This window comes from Triticum aestivum, chromosome 7A (genome assembly GCF_018294505.1).
Source record: "Triticum aestivum cultivar Chinese Spring chromosome 7A, IWGSC CS RefSeq v2.1, whole genome shotgun sequence".
NCBI lineage: Eukaryota > Viridiplantae > Streptophyta > Magnoliopsida > Poales > Poaceae > Triticum > Triticum aestivum.
This window is the reverse complement of record NC_057812.1, coordinates 715,558,422-715,583,641: the sequence shown is the minus strand read 5'-3', so window position 1 is coordinate 715,583,641 and position 25,220 is coordinate 715,558,422. Positions and strand designations below refer to the sequence as shown.

Here is a 25,220-nt window from a genome sequence, read left to right as displayed (position 1 = left end):
GGAGCAAGAAATGTTGTCATCGTCGCAACACCATGTGGTGTGACCAGCAACGTAGTACGGACGCGTCCCTGTCCAAAGTCTTTATCGTCGCTCCCCTCCACTCCAGGATCGACCAAAGCAAAATTAATCAACGCGTATGCATGGAGACGGAGACGGGCATCTGCGACCTCCCGCCGGACTGCCTGGCCCTCGTGGCCTCCCTGACCTCCCCCGGCGACGCGTGCAGGCTGGCGGCCACCGCCAGCGCGCTCCGGGCCGCCGCCGACTCCGACGAGGTCTGGGGGAGCTTCCTTCCGGCGGACTGGGCCGACGTCCTCGCGCGGTACAGCACCGCCGGCCGCCGCGAGGGTGAAACAAAGAAGGAGCTCTTCTCCCGCCTCTGCGGCTCCCCCGTCCTCCTCGACGGCTGCAACCTGGTAATCTTTGCTGTTGCAGACTTAATTGTTAGTAGTACCATTCGAAAGATCGATCACGAATGACATTGGCATCGATCCGCCGGCCGGGCGAGAAGAGCTTCTCGCTGGACAGGCGTAGCGGCGGCAAGAAGTACATGATACCGGCGAAAGCTCTGTGCTACGGGTGGAGTGGCTACCCCTACGGAGGCCTCGCCTGGTCGCACTGCCACCCTCACTCCAGGTTTTGCTTTCGTCCCATTTCGATAATTTCCGGTTGAATTTCTGTAGATTTAGGCAAGTACTGTGGAATTAGGTGGTCGAGATCTAGAAAACTTTAATCACATGATGTTTCCTAGTTAAACAGGTAAAAGATTATTAGGAAGTAAAGAAAATAATTTAGATTGAGTTGGACATTCCGGACTTCGGGTGGATTATGAGAATCCTGTCTGCCCAATCTATACACTTATTTTGTGTGCATATTTTAGTATTTGTTTGATCTGCTTTGCCTGCTTTTGAGGCTAATTTCTGCAGCACATTATAAATTAAGCGTAGCACTAAAACACAGTTCAACAACCCGTAAACTAAGAATTACCCTTTCTTTTGTCTTGTAGATTCCGTGAGGTGGCTGTTCTATCGCACTTGTGCTGGCTGGACGTGTATGGCATTTTGAACACCAAAAACCTCTCGGGCGTCGGTAGAGGCTATGCCGCCTATCTCGTATACAGGGTACATTGGTTGCAAGCTCCAAACACCGCTCAGAAGCAAAGTGAGAATGCTACAGCGTCCTCTGTCGCCGCCATCTGCAACCATGAGTGCAACCATCTGGTGCCTCATAACTACTCGCGGTCTCCGTTATGGGACTGGGACTGGGAACTCAATGGATCATCGTCGTCGTCTACGTTGGTAGCCATGACCGAGAAGAATCAAAGTCGGAAGCCGCGGCTTAAACCTGATGGTGTTTGCGTGAGGAGCGACGGACGATGGGTAGAGCAAGAGATCAAAATAGAGTTGGACGAGCAGTGTGTGGAGGGAAAAGAGAGCAATATTTCCGTTGAGTTCAGAGGGTTGACAGGGTCGCATGGGTGCCAGATTATCATAGAGGGGATCGAGGTAAGACCGAGAGCAATGGAGAGTCGAAAGCATGTAGATGCTGCTTAGATAGATAAATTCAGTCGTATTGTGAAGTTTGTTTGCGTCAGTATTGCAATTTGCAACTATGTTGTAAACTTGATATCTTAATTAATTTTGTGCCTTATGTTCGACTAGTGTTTTGACAACAAAGATCCAGAACAAAGCCCTCATTGCATCATCTAATTGGATAGTTATTAAAGAGCATAATTCTTTGGCTTTTGAGGTTTGAAGATAAAATGTTTTCCTAGTTCATCTATCCAGAAAGGAAACACATTTCTCCCCTCTAGTGAACTTTTTCCAAATCCACAAACTTTTTTCAAAAAAATCGAACACTCTAGTGAACTTTTTTCAAATCCATGAACTTTTACAGTTTACATGAAACTATTTTTTCAAAACCCATGAACATTTTTAAATCCAGGAAAAAAATTCAAACTCATGAATATTTTTTTTCTAATTATCGACTTTTTTCACAGAAAACCTGCCTCTTTTTCTTTTTTGGTTCATAATTTGTTTCTTCTTAGTTTTTTTTGCTTTTCCTTTTTTTCGTTTCTTTCTTTCCCAAAAATGCTTGTGCTTTTAAATTTATCAACAAAATGGTTGCCTTTTAAAATTTTGTTCAAAAAAATAATCATATTTTAATAAATTGTACATAAATTCCCAAGGAAATGTTCGTGTCTTTAAAAGTTGCTCAGAATGACAAAATACAAACATTTTTAAAAAAGAGCGAACAAAATTTTGACCGTGAACTTTTTTTAAAAGCGCTAATAAATTGGAATTTCATAAAAAAATTGAAAAAATGAGAAAAATGAAACCAATTTTTGAATTTCCCCGAACTTTTTTGTATTTGTGTAAAAAGGTTTGAAAACAGGAACATTTAATAAACCCCAAATAAATTTTGAATCCGCGGGCATTATTTGAAACTTCTCGGTTGTTTCTCAATTTTGGATTTTTTGGAAAAACGGAAAGATTTTATGAATTTGTGAACAAATTTTGAAAACAGATACATATTTTGAATAGGTGAACTTTTTTTAAAGCCACGAGCTCTCGGCCAGCCGAAGAGGCGCCTGATGGGAGCGATGTCATCGCCTAGTTGGGCCGAGGCCTAAGCATTTTTTTCTTTTATATTATTTTGTTTATCTTCTCTTTTTTCGTTAATTCATTTTCTCCATTTTGAACTTTATTTTTATTTTTGAAACCTGTTAAGAAATTCGAAATATTTTTTGAATACCAAAATAATAATTTTAAGTCAGTATTTTAAATTCTTTTTTCCTTCAATTTTTTATTAAATGAATGCTTTTTAAAAAATCATTTACTGCTTAAATTCCGGTTTAAAATACTTTTTTATTCAAACTTGACATGGATGTCTACCTTCTTCCAAAAAATCACCGGTTGAGAGGAGTGTGCTAGACTAGGCCAAACGGATGTATCCATGAGCTTTTATAATTTGAATGCTTTGGTTATTTGCTATTTCCATCATTATCAATCAACATGAAAATTTTCTTATATCATAACCATTTTTTGAACTGTAAATTTTACAAACTTGAACACTGTTTTCCGAAATAGTTAAGAAATTCCCGACAGATTATGTTGAATACAAATTGCAAACCAAGTATTTTTAAAAAAAATTATGAACCTTTTCTAAAACACAAACATTTCTTAAATTTGTGAAAAAAAATATAAAGTGGGAACGTATACATATATTTTTTTGTGGGAAAAACATCCAATCTATTCATTTTCAATCATGATAGTACAACGAAAAGTAGAAATAATGAAAATTACATATAGATCCATAAACCACCTAGCGACGACTACAAGCACTGAAGCGAGCCGAAGGCGCGCCGCTGTCATCGCCCCCCCCCCCCTCCCCCCTCACCGGAGGCGGGCAAACGTTGTTGTAGTAGACAGACGGGATTTCGTCGTGCTAAGGCCCCATAGAACCAACGCACCAGAATAGCAACCGCCATAGATGAAGAGTGTAGATTAAAATGATACAACATGAAGACACACAAGCGAAGACGAACGACAAACAGATCCGAGCAAATCCACCAAAGACAGATCTACCGAAGACACACCTTCACACGTCCACCGATGATGCTAGATGCAACACCGGAACGGGGGCTAGGCGGGGAGGGGCATGTATCCAGTGCACCAACACTTGTGGTGCTACCGGTGCACCGGATGCCGTAAAACATTTTAAAAAATCTGGAAAAAAATTGAGCACATTGACATAACATCAATGTATGTCGTCACAAAATTCCGTATCAAAATTTGAATATTTTTTAAGATACAAAAATGACATCAGTGTGATAATGGGTCAAATCTAAAGCCCAACCTATATTATGTACTATCAGTGTTGAATTTGCCATTTTTGTTTTAGGAGCTTTGTTTCGAATTTTGACTTAAAATTTTGTGACAATCTACATTAATATTGTGTCAATGTGCTACAATTTTTTTCAGAATTTCAAACATTTAAAATGTGCGACTTGAGTTCAGTGCACCGGTAGCACCACAAATACCGGTGCACCAGATATTCTCCCAGGCGGGGAGACCTTTATTCCATTTTCAGAGAGCTGCCGCCGTCTCGCCTTTCTGAGCAGGACACAAGTCCTAACAAGACTTGAAGAAAGATCTAAAAACAAAGCCCCCACCGGCAAGAACCGAGATCCACTCCGCCTCCATGGCCCTAAGGCCACCGGAGACGAGACGGACCGGCACCGACGCCGGCGGGAGGCAAAGAACCTTAGCTTTTTGGAGGCAGCGGCTGGCTAGGTCAAGTCCGCCTCTAGGGAACATATACATACATGACACAATGGCTGTTCTGGGGACACATACACATGGACCAGACAAAAGGCATGAACCTATTACGAACAAATTAGAAGAAATGACATGTGCGCAACAAATCTACACACACAGAAACGTTGAACAACTTCACTAGTACAAAGTACAAGCTACACACACAGAAACGTTCAGAGGTGAAAGGAGTTGTGGGCATGCTGAATGAGCAAGGGAAAAATCTTTCAGTTTTGGATCCTGTGATCGAAGAGGTGAAAGAGCTTCTAGCCTTCTACGCACGAGGCAGGAATACAAAGTAGGTTGGGTTCGGCGCTCAGCAAACAGCGCAGCGCATGCACTTGCTAGGGCAGGTGTTAGTAATAATCAGTGTCAGGTCTGGACGCCTCAGCCTCCTGATTGTATTTTCAGTATTGTAGCTTCAGAAATCCCTGGACCTTTTGAATAAATTGCATGCATGTGGTTGACGTTAATAAAAAAAAACAACGATGACCGCGACATCTACAGGCAACAACTAATAACATAATTCGTGCTTTGTATAGCAGTAGCGGTGGTGTAGCCTGAGGTTTTTTTTTTTTTGAAACACAAATGTATTCCATTACCCAGTTAAGCTGGACTCGCCAGCGACAAGTTTTTTTACATGGCTCGGAAACGGATCAAGCCAAATCTGATAGCTCTTCCGCTCCATACATACACCATGAGCAGCTAAACAGTGTGCAGAAATATTACATGCCCGTGGGCAGGTTTCTACTTTACAAGATTGAAAAGTTGATTGCAACACTGCTCTTATCTCTTTAAACAGCACGCCTAGGCTTGAGTAGTCGTACAGGTCGCTTGTGATTGCCTGCTTTAGAGCAACTGCATCCGTCTCTAAGATGACTTTTTGGCACCCCATTCTTGACGCTTCATTCACAGCATAGAGCATGGCCAGAGCTTCAGCTTGTAGTGGTTCAGCAACATTTTCCAAACTCCCTGCTCCTGCAACTAGTGCAATTCCATGATTATTTTTTATGGTAAAACCCCACCCTCCTGATTTAGTTGATAGCCTAAAGGCTCCATCAGTATTAATTTTAAGGAAATCATCAGGCGGAGGACACCAAACCTGGTTTACAGCCTGCACATTTTGCTCCTGTCACTTGATGTATTTTTTGTATTCCAACAAGTGCAGCTGAACTGAATATATAATTTCCTCTTCAGTCCTAATCCTTTCTCCTTGATTAGCTCTGTTTCTTTCAGACCACCATAACCACAAAAGGATGCATACTTTCAGACATTTTTCCTCTTCCATGTGCAAGATATCCTCCACCATCGAGATGGCATTTGGGCAATTGAGAAGTTGCATCCGACTTTCTTCCAACAATGTAGTTCTCCAAACGGCCTTGACAAATTTGCACTTTAGGAAACAATGACCTCCATCTTCATCCATTCGATGGCATACTGGACATCTTGTATCCACTTCCATTCCTCTATTCTGTAGTTTCATTCTTAGAGGTAAGCTATAATGGGCCAGTCGCCATAGGAAGTGCAGGATCTTGTTGGGCAAGGGCAACGTCCATAGTTTCTTCCAAAATGTTATCCTATGCTGATCATTCTTACTTGATGACGAAGCTCCACCATGTGCAGAGTTCCTGGCTTGGTTTTCCAACACTACTTGATATGCAGATTTTACTGAAAATATACCCTTTTTGTCAAAATGCCAGGCAGGAGTGTCCTTAGCACCCTCTCGGATCGGAATTTGGATAATTACCTCTACATCTTCTTTGTTGAAAGTTTGATCAATCAGTTGTAAATCCCATGTGCCAGAGGTAGGGTCAATCAAATCTGAAACCTTTGTGATAACATGGCTGCCTTGCTGAGATGTTACTCTCCTAAAAACACCCCTTGGTAGCCAAGGATCTGCCCATATATTGATATTGCGTCCATCTCCTACTCTCCATATGATTCCACTTTGCAACACCTGCACTCCTTTCAAAATGCTTCTCCAACTATATGAAATGCCATCTCTTGGCCTCGCTTGTAACAGATTCTGATTTGGATAGTATTTAGCAGCCATCACTTGAGCGCATAGGGAAGATGGGTTTTGTAGCATTCTCCAAGCCTGCCTTGCCAACATAGCTAAGTTGAAAGAATATAGGTCTCTAAATCCCAGCCCTCCATCCTTTTTGGGTTTTGTGAGCTTGTCCCATCCAACCCAGTGGATTTTATTTTCTTTATCCAATTGACTCCACGAAAACCTCGCAATAAGAAATACCAAGTGGAGCTTACTATAAACCTGGTTTTTGTGAGCTCCACCAAAGCTGGGTTTTGGTGACTGGAGCTCCATCTTTAGTCGCACGTTGAAATACCAAGTGGCCCGCCGCCTGGTGGGTTGGCCCAATACCGGCACACTCGGCCATACACAGCCCATGTATCGGAGGTCTCGTCGCTGCTCATGTCCTTTCAAAGATGACCATCCTACCCTTTATTATAAAAGGGTATGGGGTAATCTTAACCATTGATATGTTTAGGGGTGTATCAAAGCAGAAGTGTTGTCGTTTATTAGTGTAAAAAGATTTCTCAAATCTCCTTTTTTTTATTCTTTTGGTTCCATGTACAAGCTTCTTGTGAAGGGGCGGGTGTCCAATTTATATAATTAATCTTCACCAAATGGAGATATATGGATAGCATATATTCTTAAAAGAGAAAATCATAACAAGACAACGCCCCGCAGATATATGGATAGGCATCTTCTTAAAAGAGAAAATCATCACAAGACAACATCGAGATCAGACTAATTTTTATGAAGGGATTTAGTATAATCCCCGCAAAAGGATTACCATCTAGTCTTAAAGACGTGGTAAGAAAAATTGCTTGGTTTGTGGAGATAGTTCAAGCAATATGTTATTTCTTCCTATAAAAAGAATAATACTGTTGATTGATTTATAAATGTAAGAGAGCCTAAATGTTACTCGTCTCATAATGTAAGACGTTTTTTGACACTGCACTAGTGTAAAAAACGTCTTACATTATGGGACGAAGGAAGTAAAAGGTAAATTTCTAACTTAAATAATTATATAATTTAATTTTTTTATATTCACTTGATATTTTGATGTGAACATTGTTATTGAAATTTAATGTATTTGCACGTTGTGTACAAATAGGTAAAGTATACCAATATTTTTCATTGATATTTTCTTATTTGCTACTTTTCATAGCAAAGAAAATTTATTATAGTGTATCCTGTAATTGATGGTAGAAGATATGAAACACACTTCTATTTAGTACGATGTTGCTTGAAAAATTTACACCATTTTTCTTTTTAAAAATACACAATATTGAAGTTGGTGCATCAGGGCGACTTAAGCTCCAGCTTCGCCCCTGGCTCATGTTGTAGATTTTAATCTAAGTATGCTAATTGTGTCCTACTAACCACTAGGGCAATGATGAAACTTGTCACATTCACATTTTTTTTATAGATAATGCTTATAAAAATCCGTTAATGCTTTACCATGCTAGTAGTGTTGCACTAGCCACACTAGCCCGATGATGAAACGTGTTACCTTCATAAATTTCTATAGGTGATGTTTATAGAATTATGTAAATGCTTTAGATTTTAGTCAAACTTTTTATTTCTAATAGTGTCTAATAATTACTAATATTCTTTAACTCATGCTACCAGAGCTAGAAACATCTATTAAGGTTTTAGATTACATATCTTACTTGATATAGTAAGGACAAGTCAATTTTGTTTTTTACAATGTTACCCTAAATGTCAAGGCGGTGATAACATTATATTTTAGTTGCACTACACACACAAAATCTGAAAAGAAAGGAACGGCCAGGAGAAAGCACCTGCTAGTCCAGATGATTAAGTTTGCCTTCAAGACTTATAGGTTTACCTTCACGTTTGCAACTTCTTGTTTCGGCCTATCAACTTCTTATCTAGAGGCAGTTATTGATCCTGTAGATATAGACGTTGTCGACAGTATGTCTTAGAAGCTATAATTATTCTAAGCAATCTTCATTTACTTCGATCGTACTCATGTCTTGTTATTATAAATCATAACTTGCTTGCTAATTTGTTTCTCGACATACCATATTTTAATGTCACTACACAAAATGACCAAGTCTCATTTCCTCTACCATGCTCCTGCACTAAAGGAGAGACAAGTGAATTACTCGGGGAGGACGACATAGTATGAGCACATCACAACAAAACTTATATTTGTAGGTTTTACAAGCAAGTTCAATACATTGGCTACGAATTGTGTTCAATTTAATGTACTTGTTGGCTGTGAAGTATAATTATATGCTTGTTTGTTATGAAAAGAAAAGTGCTTTGTGCAAAATGCATGATGTGTGCGTGTATATTTTTTGTATGCCTTTTTGTCAATTGCAATTCTATGGCTTGCAACAAAACAGAGGTGAAGGCCAGCGATGAAAAGAAAAGGGGGATGCTATCACTCACCAACCAGCGGTCTACGTTTAGAGGTCATCATTGACTGTCCAGTTGGCCCGTCCGTGTTGAAAAAGCCGTCACTGACACCTAGCCACTGACAGGGCAAGAAGTGTGTCGATGATGATACGATTTGTAATATACAGTTGGTGACATTCGGACTACACGGTGGGAGGAGGAAGATGGCATGAGGAAAAGGGGAGGGAGAGAAGGACGACGAGGAGGAAGAAGGGGGAGGGCACAAAAGAGGAAGGAGAAGGGTGACAAGCAACGATACGATTTTTTGGCCTGGTTTTTCGTATAAATTGGGCAACTCTGTTTTGTTTTTTCTCTCATAATGAAATTGGCAGTGCACCTGCGTTGCCCCAAAAAGAGAATAATAGCAACGATAGCTTTGCTTTGCTGAGGGCATGCACATTGGTATCTACTCAACCGTCTATAACCCAGGCCATGTAAGATTTTTGTCTGTGGGGAGGAAAAATATTTACAAAAAGGATACAGTCCGTCTGTAGAATTAAAGATCGTCTATTCCCGTAAAAATCACCCCTTGACGTCGTGCTTTCTCCTGTTGTACGAGGGGAGTCTGTAACAAACTGTTTCTCTCTTTGGAGAAATATATTTTCTATTTTTTAATCACTCGCTTCGGCCGGCCGCCACGGGCCAACCACCGCCCGTATTGGTTTGTTACCGACAACTAGACAGATGAAGCGTTGTAAGGACATATCCAATAGTTGATAAGATAATCTTATCTTAAGTCTTGTATGTAATTTAGATATGACAAAAAATGTCTATAATGGGTCATCTATTAGTCTTATCTTTAATAATTGGTTATTCCTAAAAACACGGTGAGACATATTGTGCTAAGAGATCATCTCTTGTCTTCTCTTAAATAAAAGAAGACAACTCTTTTCTTATGAGTTATCTCTCCTCCACCTCATCATTTATTCTACGTGACACTCTTAAGATAGCACCATTATACATGCCCTAACCTGCGTCGATAATACAACCTATATATGATGTGGCATGGTATCATAGACAGACCTTGAGCATGATTGGTTTGATGCCAACACTTGGCTATTACTTGGTTGGTTACCATGTCTACTTGCCAACATCACAAGAAGTTGTCAATTTTTTGGCAATGCTAAATGTTTGGCATCAAGCCAATTATCCTCCTTATTGTCTAAACAAGTGTATGTGCCCTGCGACAAAATTGCAACGACAACTACCACTGTCACAGGAAGGTTCACCGCATGGCTTAGATGGACTGTCGGTCGAATGTGGTCCAAGCAGGAAAAGCCCACCCGGAGGCAGAGGAAAGCGGCGTCCCTCCCACGCAAAGGGAACCGCGCCAAAAATCGAAACCCGCGCGCTTTCCGCCCCCGACCACGCCCACCTTCCGTTTATATACCCACCCCGCCCGCCACCCCCACTCTCTCTCCCTACCCCCCCCCCCCACCCCACTCCGCCCACGTCTCTTCGCTTCCTCCCACCCACACCCCTACTTGCTTGCTAATTTGTTTTTGAGGTAATAACACCAGTGGTGCTTGAACTTATCATAGATGTTCACTTTAGTGCCTAAACTTGAAAAATACGCCAAACTGGTTCTAAAACCTGTAATGAACGCGCAAATACGGTGCTAATCCTATTCGTAGATGTAAAGTGTGATGCCATGACACTGTATTTTGCTGACATGGCATGTGTCCACTTGTAGAGATGAAACATGATTTTAGTTGGATATACTATGTCTCTATGACTGATAAGTGGGCCCTGTATGCGAGGGCAGAAGAAAACTAAAATAAAAAATGGTGAACACCAGGGTTCAAACCTGCGAACTGAAGAGTGCGGGCAAGCTATGCTAGCCACTACACGAGATAGATTAATATGCGTACTTTGCCCCCTTAGATTTAATGTACAGTGTAATTAAAAGCTTGTGCTATTTAAACTGATTGGAGCTATTGCGGCCCATTTAGCACATTGTTCATTTAAAGAAACTGGCACAAGTCTGTAAAATACAAATCACAGCAATACCATTAAAGGTCAATTATTTGTGTGGTATTAATAGTTATAAATATTATACATATAACTAAAATAACTATTTTCTAAAATGTTCATATACCTTTTAGAATATTCATGTATCATTTCAAAATATTAACACAATTGAAGTAATAGAGATGAATTATAACAATATTTGTATAATATAATATACTACAAATATTTTTCAAATTATACTTCATAAATATTATTTTAATCATTCAAACATTTGAGTAACTATACAACAATTTTATATTTCATAAGTATGTTGTTTAAGAAAATGTTTCTATAATCAAATATTATTCATAATTTAAAATTTAAAATGTATATATGAATATTCACTCGTGGATTATATTTAAATTATATAAAAATTAATAATATAATCCATGAGCGAAATTATGCACTAGTGAATATTTTTAAGTATTTAGTAAATGTTGTTATCCTTAATTTCTTCAAAATAAATATAAGCCATCCATGTACAAAAATGTTTGTATTCACTATATTTAAAATATTATTTTATAAATAATATATTAATATTTCTTAAACTTACATGATCATTTTTAGTAAGTTAGTTTATTGCATACATTTATATATTTATTTTGTGTGCACACGAATATTTGTGTACCACGAGGTTATTATTTATGTACCACAAATATTTGTAACACACGATATGGCATGGGGCTTAGTTTATAGATTTTTTTAATTATATATGCACACAAATATTTGTATACCACGAGGTAACTATTAATACCCCACAAATATTTGAATCTAACTTTATTATTACGAGTATAATCTACAGACGTTACCGTGTGTAAAATGCAGAGTGGTAGCATGTGTATTGGTGTGGTTATAATTTACAGATATTTTCCCAAAAATAATATGTGCTAAACGGCAGGTACTGATTGCAGCTCACTTAAGTAGCACACGCATTAAAGCTGAAGGGCAAACATTGGCTACATTAAAGCTGAGGAGCAACATTTTAAACATGACGTAACTGGGTGGAGTGGCTGGCGCAACCTGTATTTTCATTTCGGTTCTCTTTTGTACTGACAGACGAGCTCCCCAGTCATAAAGACATAATATTCAACTAAAATCCTATTTCATCGCTACAAGTGGATCCTATGCCACATCAGCTAAATTCAGTGTCATGTCACGTCTACGAATAACATTAACACCGTATTTGTATGCTCGCGCCATGTTTTAGAACCAACTTGACGTATTTTTCAAGTTCAGACACTAAAATGGACATCTGTGGCAAGTTCAAGCACCACCGGTGTTATTAGCTCTTTGTTTTTGGACAGATTATATAATATTCTAATCACACTACACAGAAAGACCAAGTCTCACTCCCTCTACCATGCGCCCGCACTAAAGGAGAGACGGTTGTATTACTTAGGGAGCGTTTGGTTCTTGGGCAAGGGCTCGCTCAACCTGACCCGGCAAGGAAGAGGTGGATTTGGTTCCTAAGCGGGCTTACCTCGTTGCCCACAGTTTCCAGGTTTTTCTACGCCGGAGCGAGCGGGCCAATTTGGCTAGCCTTCATCGGCAAGGCTAGCCTTGCCTAGCAAGGTAAAACGGCAAAAAGAGATCCAAACGCTTCCTTAATTGCTCGGGACGATGGCATAGCATGAGGGCATCACAAACAAGCTTATATTTGTAGGTTTTGTTACAACAGTAACAGCGACGATAGCCCTTTTTCTAGACAAAGTAGCAATGATAACTTTTTTTCATCGCCAAAAAAAAGCAACGATAAACTTTTTCTTAGACAAAGTAATACTCCCTCCGTCTCAAAATAAGTGTCTCAAGCTTAGTATAACTTTATACTAAAGTTAGTACAAAATTATCGCACAGAAGAAAGATTCACCGCTATGGCTTAGATGGAGTGCAGGTCGAATGTGGCCCAAGCAAGCAAAGCCCACCGGGAGCAGAGGAGAGGAGAGGAGTGGAGAGCTTTGTCCCGCGCAAAGGGAGCCGCCCCAAAAATCGAAACCCGCGCGCTTTCCGGCCCCCCGACCGCGCCCGCCTTCCGCTCATATACCTCCCACTCTCTCACTCTCTCTTCGCATTCCGCCCGCCACCTCCCACGTCGCTTCGCTTCCTCCCACACCCCTACGAGCTACCCTACTTCCGTACGATCGAGACCGCCCCTCTCCCTCTCCCCCTCCCCGCATCTCGCCGCCGGTCGCCGGAGGCCGGAGGGAGCCCGCCCGCCCGCCTGCCCCCGCAGGCAGGTAATCGCTCGCCCGCCGGCCGCCCCAGCATTAGCTTGCTTTATTATGATTTTTTTTTGGGGCGAGGGTTTCGATTTGGGCCTTTTTGGGGAAGGGGATTTGCTTCCTTGCTTTTGGTCGCCCCGCTCGCTGATCGCCGGCGCGCGATCCGTGATTTGGGGACATTCGATTTCCCCCAATTTCTCCGAGAGTTCCGGTCGGTCGGCCGGTGATTTCGCCTCCCCGGCGGGGGCACGTAGACGGCCGATGTTCCGCCGGAGCTCGACCAGGCCCTCCATCGCTTCCGACCGGGGGGCGGGGTTTCCGCCTCGCCTTGTCTGCGCGCCTGCGTGCTTGCTCGTGTCGCCTCAGATGGATGGATGGATGGATGGATGGATGGATGGATGATTACCGGCCTGGCAGGGCTGGAATGGCGATGCGAGTGTGTGCGTGCTTTCGCTTCTCTTCCGTGTAGCTGTGCGCCTCCCCGCATTTCCGTCGCTCGGCCCAGCTACTAGCCCCGCCCGCTTTGTGTACTCGGCGTCTTGGTCGTCGCCCCATCTGGTTCGAATCCAGACGGGTGTCCCTGCTTCCGTGTTCGGTCTATTGCGGCATCGCTAGCTGTGTTTGCGTTTCCGCATTTTGACTTCTGATTCTGATGTTTCTCTGATGGCATATCCCGTGGTTTTCTTGCGCAGGTGCTGGATCTGTGAGTGCGTGAGCCTCCCTAGCTTGCTGGGGTCTGGATTGCCCCGGCGAGGTGGCTATGTGCTTACTCAACCGTCAATGAACTGTTGGATTGTTGTTGTGATTGCTTGCAATCAAATCAGCCATAAGTTATTGCCTTTGCCGCCTCCTGTGTGCTGCTCTACTTATTAACTGTGGTTATGGTGCCATCGTGGCGCTGTTGCTTAATTAGTGCCTACTGTTGCTAACTAGTATGTGATCTCTTGGAGTAAAATCAGCTGGGAGCCTGGGAGCTGTTGCCCTTGCTTCCTTTGTGCGCTGCTCTCCTTGCCAGCTGTGCTTACTGTTTCAATGTTGCTTAGTTGCTTAATTTTTTTTGCTCCAATGATGAGATCTAGTTGCCTGTCGGCAAGTTGGCGACATTGTTTTTGTCGTTGCATATTAATGCCGGTGAATTTGCTTGCCTTAGCATGTTATGCGGAATGTGCTCCCACATAGTTGCATAGGATAAACTTATATTGTTCAACTGCTGCCCCTTTCATATTTGGCACGCTCATTGTAACATCCTGTAGATGCTTTCCTTATCCTGTACGCTTGTACATCATTACGTGTCTCTTCAATGGTTGCTTGGTGGCTAATTCTGTTTGCTCCATTGATGAGCTCTAGGCGCCTTGGCGGTGTTGTCATTGTCTTTGCATATCAATGCTGGTGAAATTTCTTGACTTAATGTTTTATGGAGAATGTGTTCCTACATAGCTGCATAGGATAAAACTCATATTGTTCAACTGCTGTTACATTTAGTGCACTCATTGTTATGTCCCGGAGATCCTTTCATTACCCTATTGGCTTGTACATCATGTGTCTCTTAAATGATTTCTATAAACTGGATGTCATTAGTTGTGTCCAAGTTGTGTTAATGGGCTGCTGCTTTGTGATGGGACCACCAAACTCCTGATTTTGCAGTTTGATTGCTACATTTATCTCAACTTCTAGTTGACATTTCTACTTGATTATAGAATTTTACAGGGGACTTATGCCGAAATTTCTGAATCTGATTCTGACTATGATGCTTCTCTAATGATATATCCTGTTGTTTTGTTGCACAGGATTCTTGATCTCGGTCGTGGATCTGTGAGTGTCAGTGTGTGACCCTCCCTAGCTTGGTGAGATCTGCGGATTCCACCGGTGAGGTAACCATGTCCTTCCTCATCCATTGATGAACTAGTAGCTGAATTGCTGTTGTGATCACTTGCAATCGAATCACCCTGGAGTGTTGCCCTTGCTGCCTCCTGTGCGCTGCTCTCCTTATTAACCGTGGATGTGGTTGCACCTCAGCAGCGCTGTTGCTTAATTAGTTGCTACTGCTACTAACTAGTATTTGCTCACTTGGAATCAAATCAGCTGGGAGTTGTTGCACTTGTTAACTGTGATTACTGTGTCAATGTTGCTTAGTGGCTTAATTTATTTGCTCCAATGAGGAGATCTAGGTGCCTGTCGGCAGGCCGGCGACATTGTCGCCGTCTTTGCATATTAATGCTGGTGAATTTGCTTGCCTTAGCGTGTTATGCGGAATCTGACTGTTCAACTGCGGCCCCTTTTGTGGCGCGCTTATTTTTACGCCCTGGAGATGCTTTCATTGCCCTGTAGGCTTGTACATCATGTGTCTCTTCAATAGTTGCTATAAAAATTGGATCAGATGTCATTAACTCTGTCCGATTTCATTGTTATATGTGTCAATGAACTAGGTCCTTTTTTGTCAATATGTTAATGAACTGTTGCTTTGTGATGTAACCGCCAAACTCCTGATTTTGCAGCTTTATTGCTACATTTATGTCAACTTCTAGCTGACATATCTGCTTGATTATGAAACTTTACAGGGGAGTTATGACGAAATTTCCGCATCTCGCTTCTACTGCAGGTATGTTTGCCTTGCTATTTCTGTTCCTACATTTTAGGCATCAATTTATTAGTTCATGGCTTCCTGCAATATTGCATGTCTCCGCATTGTTAGACTACGGCCTGTTATTGTTCTTTTTTTATGAGTTCAATATGTGGTGTTATATTTGGTCTAAAAAAAGTTGTGTAGTATATGAAGCAATGAATGCTACCATTGTGAAAACTGTTCCCCCTGAGCCGCTCCCGCGAGCGGACGGGGAACCAGCGGCCGCCCCCACCCCCTCCCCTCCGCCCCCTCACTCACCGCCGCCTAGAGGCGCCGCTGGGCGAAGCCTAGCCGGTGTAAGTGGCGGCGGGGCTTCTCCTTTCCCTACCGCGTGGAAACCCTAGCGGGTGAGGGATGGCTGGCCGCCGGTGGCGCTGGGCTATGGCGGGGCGCGGCGTCGGGCACGCGAGGAGGCCGTGGCGCCGTCTGGTGGTGGCGCGGCCTCTTCCTGCTGCTTGGCTGTGGCTCGGCGGCAGCTGGTGCCTCAGCCCAGGTTGGTGATGCAGGCAGCCTTCTTCAGGTGGATTTGTGCGAGACGGGCCGGTCAGATTGGGCCTGATATGCTGCTGGCGGCCCGTCTGGTGGAGAGGGCCGAGGCCAGCAGGGGCCACGGGCGACCGGTGCTGTCGTGGGTCGTCTGGCCATGCTGGTGGCGTGGCTGCGGTGGTGGAGGTGCGTATGTGCCCCAGCGTCTGGTCAGGCCTCTTCCCCGGCACCTGGACGATGACATGGTGTTGGAAGGCTTCCCTTGGGTCCATCCTTGGCGGCTGTGGCGGCAGTCCTACCCCCCCTCTTCAGCGGACAACTGCTTCGGGGGGAAAGGCCAGTAGGAGGCATGGGGGCTCCGACGTGGTCGAGCCGCCTGTCACCGGCGCAGGGGGTGCGTGGCCGTGTGCCGCTCCTCCCCCTTCCCCCTTCCCTGGCATGGTGCTCGCTGGTTGCTACCTGGCGATGCTTGAGGCGGGACGGTCGCTGGCGGTTCCGGCGATGGTTGGGGTTGGCAGTGCTGTCCAAAGCCTTCCCCTTTGATGTTCTTGGGGCGGTTTGGAAGCAGGGCGGCGGCGGAAGGCGCGTTGGTCTTAGCAGATTGTGTGGCTCGGGTGCGGGTGAGCAAACATGGCCTCTCGGGTGGTATGGATGTGGGTGGTTGACGGAGCGGGGGTGTGTTGGAGGGGTTGGAGCAACGGGGTACATCACTTGCCCAGTCTTTGGACTGGCCGACGGTGACGGCGGCCGTGGGCGTGTTTCCTCCTTGCAGGAGGAGTCGCGGTGCTCCCTCTCCCTTCGTGTTGCTCTGGGTGAAAACTTGATCTGCGGGACCGGACGGTGGTGGCTATTGTGGTTGTGCCCTTCTTGGAGGCACCGTTTTGGTGTCCCCGCTACGAAGTTGGCCGTCTCACTTCTCCTCGGCTCAAAGTGGTTCTTCTTTGCTCATTTATAGTGTCCTAGTAGTCGTTGGGGTGGTGTGTTGGTGCCCGACACCTTGTATCTTGCCTTGGGTGTGTTTGTTGAGTGCGGTCGTGGCGTGAGTTTGTATCAGTTCTCTCGGATGTATGCGGTGGTGGTTGCTTTATAATATAAAGCGGAGGGAAACCCTTTTTCGTCATAATGATACCATTGTTATTTATTGATAAGTTTGCCATCTCAGACGTTTAATTGATCACTCGCCAATATATTTTACAAGGCCGCTATGCACTGGGAGTCTTAGCTAGAAGCCTAGAACTACTTTTTCTATCATGAGTTAGTTGAAGCTTGGCTAGAGCATAATTAAATTGGGTGGACGATCAAATAATGTGTAGTTAACCATGAGCTTCCAGCTGGAGGAAAGTATAGATGATATCAAAGTAAATAAATGTAACTTCTAAATCACATAGCAAGTAACTGTCGTTCACCAGTTAGTAACCAACCAAATATGTATAGGATATGCACGACAACAAGAGAACTGAGTGCCACTCCATTGGCTAGTTGCATGAATGCATGCCCGGCCCACCATGTTTGAGGCTTGGCCTCTGTGTGGTGCCTCATGGGTTGTTTCTTCTTACTATAAAACTCCACATAGGGTCGAGTTTTGTATAACTTAAGACAACTTGAGAACCGAGCATCCCTTAGCAAGTGTGCCCAACCCACCCGTGTTCGATGCTAAAAAGGTCACATGGTGCTTCCTCCGCGGGGTGCCTCATGCGTTATTTCTCTTACTAAAAAAGTCAGAGGGTGATTCCCCTGTTGGGTTGTACGTCTATGTTTTCAATACAAGATAACTTGTCTCGCGCCCTAGCAGAATTTATTCATTTGTGATACGCAAGTGTAAGCTATTAGTTTTCGCTAACTAGCCAAGTAGTTTTTGTTTAGTCTTCTTATTTGTTTTGGCTTTCTGGTTTGTTGCTTTATTTTGATTTTGTTGTTGTAAGTTCTGTGTCATCTTGAAGTTTTCCTAGTACAAGATGACACACATATGTGTGTGTTCGACGAAAAGAGCTTAAGTTATTAGGGAGTAATCTGCTCAGATACATATGATAGCCACATCTTGATTTGATTAGTGATAGCACTTAATATGCCATGCTCCGAGTTTTGCGCTCAGTGCCACATCTTGATTTGATTAGGCATAGCACTTAACACGACATGCTCCGAGTTTTGGGCTCAGTGCAGAATCCAAGTTCATATTGATAATAATAAGTATTAAATATTGACCAGCATTTATTTTCTTGTCTTTTGAATGCACTCCATTTAATATTCTTATGTATGGGGTTCATCTGATGTTTATATTCTCGCATCTTGTTCAGTTCTTAATGTGTCTGTCATTTTCTGCTTTTCAGGAACAAAGAGGCGCAGACCTAAGCTTCATAAGACGGAAGATGAGACCGAGGATGACAACAATATTAATAAAGAGAACAACGGTACCACTAACAATGGTCATGACACCATTGTCTCCAAGAGACCAAAGAGAACAGCTGCCTGTTCTAATTTCAAACAGAAGGCAGTTGACTTGTCTGAAGAAGATATGCTTGTCACAATCAAGGAAATTCGGATTGAAGAGGAAACAGAGGCTGTTAGGTTGACAAAAACAGGGCCTGAAGATAAGAAACCTCGCAGAAAACTCTGTGATTTCATCCTGCATGATGGAGATGGTAATCCGCAACCTTTTGAAATGTCTCGAAGTGATGGTATCTCCATAACAGCTGTTGTCATGCCCTTTGACGCTGATATGAAAAAGCCCAGGGAAAAGGGAATACGCTGTGAGAGATTTGGGCCAATCAAGGACTGGGCAATTTCTGGCTATAAAGAAAAAACTGTGATAATTTGGCTCTCAACAGAACTAGCTGATTATGAATGCGTGAAGCCAGCAAGTAGTTACCGGTCTTTTTTTGATCTTTTCAGTCAGAAGGCCCATATCTGTGTTGAAGTTTACAGAAAGCTAGTCAGGTCAGTTGGCGGAAATCCTTTGCTGGGTCTGGAAGAGTTGCTTGCTAGTGTTGTACGTTCCATTAATTCAGAGAGAAGTTTCAATGGAACAGTGAGAAAGGACTTTGTAATCTCAATTGGTGAGTTTATCCATAACCAGCTTACTGCATTGGACCATACAGCAAACAACGATGATGAGATACTGTCCACACTGCCTGCTCTTGTTGCCCTAAGAAATGGATGTAAATCTAGGGTGGAATTCAGCAGGTTGGCAGCTATGACCTCAGATGGAACTCTGACGATCAAGGATGGGCAGTGTAAGGAGGCGACTGAAAACGAGGATGAAGATGAGAAATTAGCAAGACTGTTGCAGGATGAGGAAGAGTGGAAGATGAACAAGAAGCAGAGAGGCAAGCATGAGAATTCACAGAAAAATGTCTATATCAAGATTAGTGAAACAGAGATCGCGAATGACTACCCAATGCCAGCATACTATAAACCATCTAGCGTAGAAATGGATGAGTACATGCTTGACAGCGAAGATGCCATGCTTGTGGAGGAACTGCCAACAAGAATACTCAACAATTGGGCTCTGTATAATTCAGATGCCAGACTTATCCCTTTGGAGCTCATTCCTATGAAGGCAGGTGCTGAAAATGACATAGTGATCTTTGGGTCTGGTTTTATGAGAGAAGATGATCATAACTTCTGTTCAACAGCCGAGTCAACACAGTCATCTTCTTCCTCAAGTAAATCTGACCAGGAAGATAAAGGGATTGCAGTTTATCTAAGTCCAATCAAGGAATGGGTTGTAGAATTTGGTGGTGAAATGATCTGCATATTAATTCGAACTGACATAGCTTGGTAAATACTCCTGCAACTCCAGTTACCTCTGTATTACAAGCACACTTGCTCAATAGCTTGCCATGCATTTCGGATCTTCTGTCTTGAAATTTGTATTTTATTTTATGCACAGAATCTTGCAATTTCTTCCGATGAAAGCTCCCTCTAACTTACATATGGATCTCAATTATTTCAGGTACAAATTACGCCAGCCAACAAAGCAGTATGCGCCATGGTGTGACACTGTCCTTAAAACAGCAAGGCTGGCTGTCAGTGTCATCGCCCTTCTAAAAGAACAAACTCGCGCTTCCAAACTTGCTTTCGCTGATGTTGTTAAGAGAGTAGCCGAATTTGAGAAAGGGCACTGTGCATTTATTTCAACAAATGCAGCGCTTGTTGAAAGATATGTTGTGGTGCATGGACAGATAATTCTTCAGCAGTTTGCAAGTTATCCAGAAAGGACTATTCAACAAAGTGCCTTCATCACTGGACTTCTTGCAAAGATGGAAGAACGAAGGCACATAAAACTAGCGATGAAGAAAAAAAATCAGGCAACAAGGGGAGAGAATCTGAACCCAAGTGCAAATATGGGCCCAATACTTAAAAGAAAACTTATGCGTGCGACAACTACAGGGTTGATCAGCAAGATATGGAGTGATTACTATGCAACTCATTTCCCAGAGGATTCCAAGGAGGGAGATGAGAATGATGACCAGAAGGAAATTGAGGAGGAACAGGAAGAGAATGAAGATGATGATGCTGAGGTGGAGGTTAAAGTTGACGAGGAAGCTGTTTTTAGGACCCCACCATCAACGAGGTCTAAAAAGTCATCAACAAATGCTTGTAAAGAAATTGAATGGGAGGGCCAAACAGTTGGGAAAACACTCTCTGGAGAAGTTCTGTACAAATGTGCTAGAGTTCGAGATCTCAGTATTGCTGTTGGTGGGGCAGTCACACTAGAAGATGATTCAGGAGAAACCATCATGTGTTTTGTTGAGTATATGCATGAGAAACATGATGGTACACAAATGATCCATGGAAGAATTCTGCAAAAGGGTTCACACACTGTCCTTGGCAATGCTGCAAATGAACGAGAGGTTTTCTTTACTAATGGTTGTTTGGAATTCGAAACAAGTGACATCAAGGAATCAGTGTCCGTCAATTTTCAGCAGGTTCCTTGGGGCCACAAGTGCAGAAAGGAGCATTTAGAAGCTATTAAGATGGAGAGGGCCAAGGCAGAGGACAGGAAGAGGAAAGGTTTGCCTGTGGAGTATATCTGCAAAAGCTTATACTGTCCTGAGAAAGGTGCCTTTTTCTCCCTCCCTTCTGATAAACTGGGCACTGGAACTGGCCGCTGTAGTTCTTGTGAGGAGCGAGAAGCAGTTGGTGATGAATTCAAGATATTATCAGAGACCAGCTTTGTCCTCAAGAATGTTACATACAGTGTTCATGACTTTCTGTACATCAGGCCTGAGTTTTTCTCTGAAGTCGAGGGTCAGGGGACCTACAAGGCTGGAAGAAATGTAGGCCTGAAGCCTTATGTGGTGTGTCACCTGCAGAGTATCAAAGCTTCTGCTGGATCGAAGAAAGCTAATCCAGAATCAACCAAAGTCAGTGTAAGAAGGTTATACAGGCCAGATGATATTTCATCAGCTAAAGCTTACTCTTCAGACATCAGAGAGGTTTGTTGCTTTTTGCCTTGTTGTTTAAGGTCTAGTATTCACTTCAAAAATATTCACTTCATTGTTGTTTATCTGCATAGCGATCGTCATACGCCTGTTATTCCTCATAACCTTTTGGTTTGTACATTTGGTCTTTAATATTTATTCTTTGTTGTTTGATGATCCAGGTTTACTACAGTGAAGATGTAGTGAGTGTGCCAGTTGTGATGATAGAGGGGAAATGTGAGGTTACAGCAAAGAACGACCTTCCAAACCCAAATCTTCCAGTAGTGGTTGATCATGCCTTTTACTGTGAATATCTTTATGACCCTAAGACTGGAGCTCTCAAGCAGGTTAGTTATTGCCAAAATTCAGCTTTTGATCTTCACCAGTTACTTTGCATTTATTTTGTTGAGAAACTGCTTCAGATAGTTGACTGAGCCTGTCTTGTCTTTGAACCAGCTACCGACCAATGTTAAGCTCACGATCCTGACAAGGAAGGCACAGGCTGTAAAAAAGAATAAAGGAAAGCAGATTTGTGACGTTTTGCAAGCTGATTCTGACAAACAGAAGAATGTGACACCAGAAAACTGTCTTGCAACCCTTGATATTTTTGCTGGCTGTGGAGGTTTGTCTGAAGGGTTGCAGCTATCTGGTAATTATATTTCCATCTGCATGTTTTTTATTAGATGCTTGCTGGAAGATAGAACAAACTTGGCCTCCATATACTTTCTGATCATTTGACTTTACAGGCGCATCACGTACAAAATGGGCAATTGAATATGAAGAACCTGCTGGGGATGCATTTGGTGAAAATCATCCAGAGGCAGTGGTATTTGTGGAGAACTGCAATGTGATTCTGAAGTATGCAGCCACCTTTCCCCCCTTTGGACGCACTAAACCTATTATTCCTGTATCTCCCAACTCACATGTGACCATTTGCCTTTGCAGGGCAATAATGGACAAGTGTGGTGATGTTGATGATTGCATCTCAATTACCGAGGCTTCTGAACGGGCAGCTAAACTTTCAGATGAAAAGATTAAAAATCTCCCTGTGCCAGGTGAAGTAGAGTTCATCAATGGTGGCCCTCCATGCCAGGTTGGTTGTTTCATCTATATGCCAGGAGAATGCTCGATGCTTTGTTAATCTTCAGTGCTGCTGCTTGACACTCTGTCCATCTTTTCTCAGGGGTTCTCTGGAATGAACAGATTCAACCAAAGTCCATGGAGCAAAGTTCAGTGTGAGATGATTTTGGCATTCCTGTCCTTTGCGGAGTATTTCCGGCCTAGGTTCTTCCTTTTGGAAAATGTTAGGAACTTTGTTTCATTCAACAAAGGCCAGACCTTCAGACTGACACTAGCATCACTGCTGGAGATGGGATACCAGGTGCTTGACACTTGCTCTCCTCTGTTTTTGCTTGTACTATATGGCATTCCTTCATTCCCACATGTTCTAAACTTCTCTGCATTTTTTATAGGTTCGATTTGGGATTTTAGAGGCAGGTGCTTATGGTGTTGCACAGTCCAGGAAAAGGGCATTCATCTGGGCTGCTGCACCTGGGGAGACCCTTCCTGATTGGCCTGAACCGATGCATGTCTTCTCCAGCCCTGAGCTGAAAATCAATCTACCAGAAGGGAAATACTATGCCGCTGCTAAGAGCACTGCTGGAGGGGCTCCTTTCCGCTCTATAACAGTCAGGGATACAATTGGTGATCTGCCGCCGGTGGAGAATGGTGCCAGCAAACCAACAATACCGGTAGGTGTATAGTACATCCCTACTCCCACTTCAGTCCGTTGTGTCAGTGCTCTTGCTTGATATGCACAAGCTGAATTTTCTCCCTTGTGTGCTGTAGTATGCAAGTGAGCCTGTCTCCTGGTTCCAGAAGAAGATTCGAGGTGATGCATCTTCGCTGAGTGATCACATAGCTAAAGAAATGAATGAGCTCAATCTCATAAGGTGCAAGCACATCCCGAAGCGCCCTGGCTGTGACTGGCATGACCTCCCAGATGAGAAGGTAGCATTCTGCCATTTTCTTTTTCATTCGACGCAAATCCTTTTCTGCTGCTTTCTACCGCCTTGTTTGTTGGTAGCCAATCATGTGATGTACTGGTAGCTGATTTTCATCATGCTGTGCGTGCAGGTGAAGCTATCTACAGGGCAAACGGTGGAGTTGATCCCTTGGTGCTTGCCGAACACGGCCAAGAGGCACAACCAGTGGAAAGGCTTGTACGGGAGGTTGGATTGGGAGGGCAACTTCCCCACATCTGTGACAGATCCCCAGCCAATGGGCAAGGTCGGCATGTGCTTCCACCCTGATCAGGACAGGATCATCACTGTTCGTGAGTGCGCCCGATCCCAGGTAAAATACTTTGCCAACATATATACTCCCAAAAATGATACCACTGCATAGATTACTACACAGTAATACACCTGCTGGTGCTTTGAAAATTACACTTGACTAAAATGAAGCATACGGTTCAGACTTCAGAGTTCACAGTAGTTTTTGTTCCCCTTCTACCAGGGTTTAAGATTGAGCTATTTTATGAGAATCAGATCGTAGTGCTAATATTGCATAGACTCTAGTAGACAGTAATATACCCCTGGTGCCTGGACATTTACGCTTGACTAAAATGAAGCATATAGTTCATACTAGTTTTTGTTCCCATCAATGCTGCTACTAGAGTACTAGACTGAGCCATTTTATCAAATACTTGGATCATAATTATGCATTTGTACAAGCACAATGGCCTTGTCCGCGATCTGGAGGCAGATCAGAACCTAATGCATTATGCTATGAATCGAATGCATCTGCTGATATATTCTGAAGATCTCTGATCCAATCCCATGACATGACTGACATGAATGTGCTCGCAGGGCTTCCCTGATGGATACCATTTCGCTGGCAACATCCAGAGCAAGCACCGGCAGATCGGGAACGCTGTGCCGCCTCCCCTCTCCTACATGCTAGGGAGGAAGCTCAAGCAAGCCATCGACGGCAAGCCTCGACTGGCTTAAGTTCACTGCATGATACAAGGCTCGTCATTTTTTGGTTGGTCCCAGTGGGACTTAATTTATCATTGGCCCCTATATGTATGTTCTGGGAGTAATTGACTCTGAAGCTATTACAGGCTGGCCGCCTGAGCTGCCTTTTGTGTATCTGATGTGCTCTTCGTAAGAGGAGGATTAAAAGCATCAGATGCTATTGGATGGATGGATGAAGTTTATAGAGGGAACAGACTCTTAGCACCGGGGGCGTAATCTTTTTGTAAACAACTGTGATGCCAATTTTCCGTTCCTGCAACTTTGCAAGTGTCTTCCAAAGTTGTGAAGGGAAAATATAGCATCAATCTTACCTTTCGTATTGGCCACCTGAATGAAACCAACTCTTGAGCTCACTTTGTCACCTTGTCTCCGTTTCATGCATTGACTTTTGTAAGAATCAATCTCCTTTGCTGACCTGTTGCTGTGGTGTTTTCTGGATGGATGCAGTTTTCTGTTGGCATCAGAATCAACTGTTGTTTTCCAAAGTTGGGAGGAAAACTGCATAGCAGCAACCTACCTTTTGTAATCGCCACCATGAAACCAACTCTTGGGCTCGCTTTGTCGCCCAATCTCTGTTTCATGCATCAACTTTCCTAAGAATCAATCTCATGCGTCGACCTGTTACTCTGTCAGTGCATTCATACATAAGAAT

The 25,220-nt window shown here is 43.2% G+C and overlaps 2 protein-coding genes across 4 annotated transcripts; both read left to right on the top strand.

Moving 5' to 3' along the window:
- Positions 1 to 46: 46 nt before the first annotated feature.
- LOC123146977 (F-box protein PP2-B11-like) lies at positions 47 to 1,689 on the top strand. The gene is made up of 3 exons (XM_044566232.1): positions 47 to 416; positions 512 to 636; positions 1,007 to 1,689. Exons 1-3 carry the CDS (start codon positions 141 to 143, stop codon positions 1,551 to 1,553), a joined length of 948 nt encoding a protein of 315 aa, XP_044422167.1. The 5' UTR covers positions 47 to 140; the 3' UTR covers positions 1,554 to 1,689.
- Positions 1,690 to 12,860: 11,171 nt separating this feature from the next.
- LOC123149635 (DNA (cytosine-5)-methyltransferase 1A) lies at positions 12,861 to 24,921 on the top strand. 3 transcript variants are annotated; one of them, XM_044569331.1, is made up of 15 exons: positions 12,861 to 13,013; positions 13,691 to 13,828; positions 14,786 to 14,869; positions 15,557 to 15,597; positions 18,435 to 19,884; positions 20,060 to 21,545; positions 21,713 to 21,877; positions 21,987 to 22,179; positions 22,277 to 22,388; positions 22,476 to 22,623; positions 22,714 to 22,911; positions 23,003 to 23,281; positions 23,379 to 23,540; positions 23,667 to 23,885; positions 24,401 to 24,921. In XM_044569331.1, exons 4-15 carry the CDS (start codon positions 15,564 to 15,566, stop codon positions 24,539 to 24,541), a joined length of 4,587 nt encoding a protein of 1,528 aa, XP_044425266.1. In that variant the 5' UTR covers positions 12,861 to 13,013; positions 13,691 to 13,828; positions 14,786 to 14,869; positions 15,557 to 15,563; the 3' UTR covers positions 24,542 to 24,921. The 3 variants fall into 3 exon arrangements, with proteins under 3 accessions (XP_044425266.1, XP_044425265.1, XP_044425264.1); XM_044569330.1 differs by having other exon boundaries at positions 14,786 to 14,864; positions 22,277 to 22,623; XM_044569329.1 differs by having other exon boundaries at positions 22,277 to 22,623.
- The last annotated feature ends 299 nt before the right edge of the window (positions 24,922 to 25,220 follow it).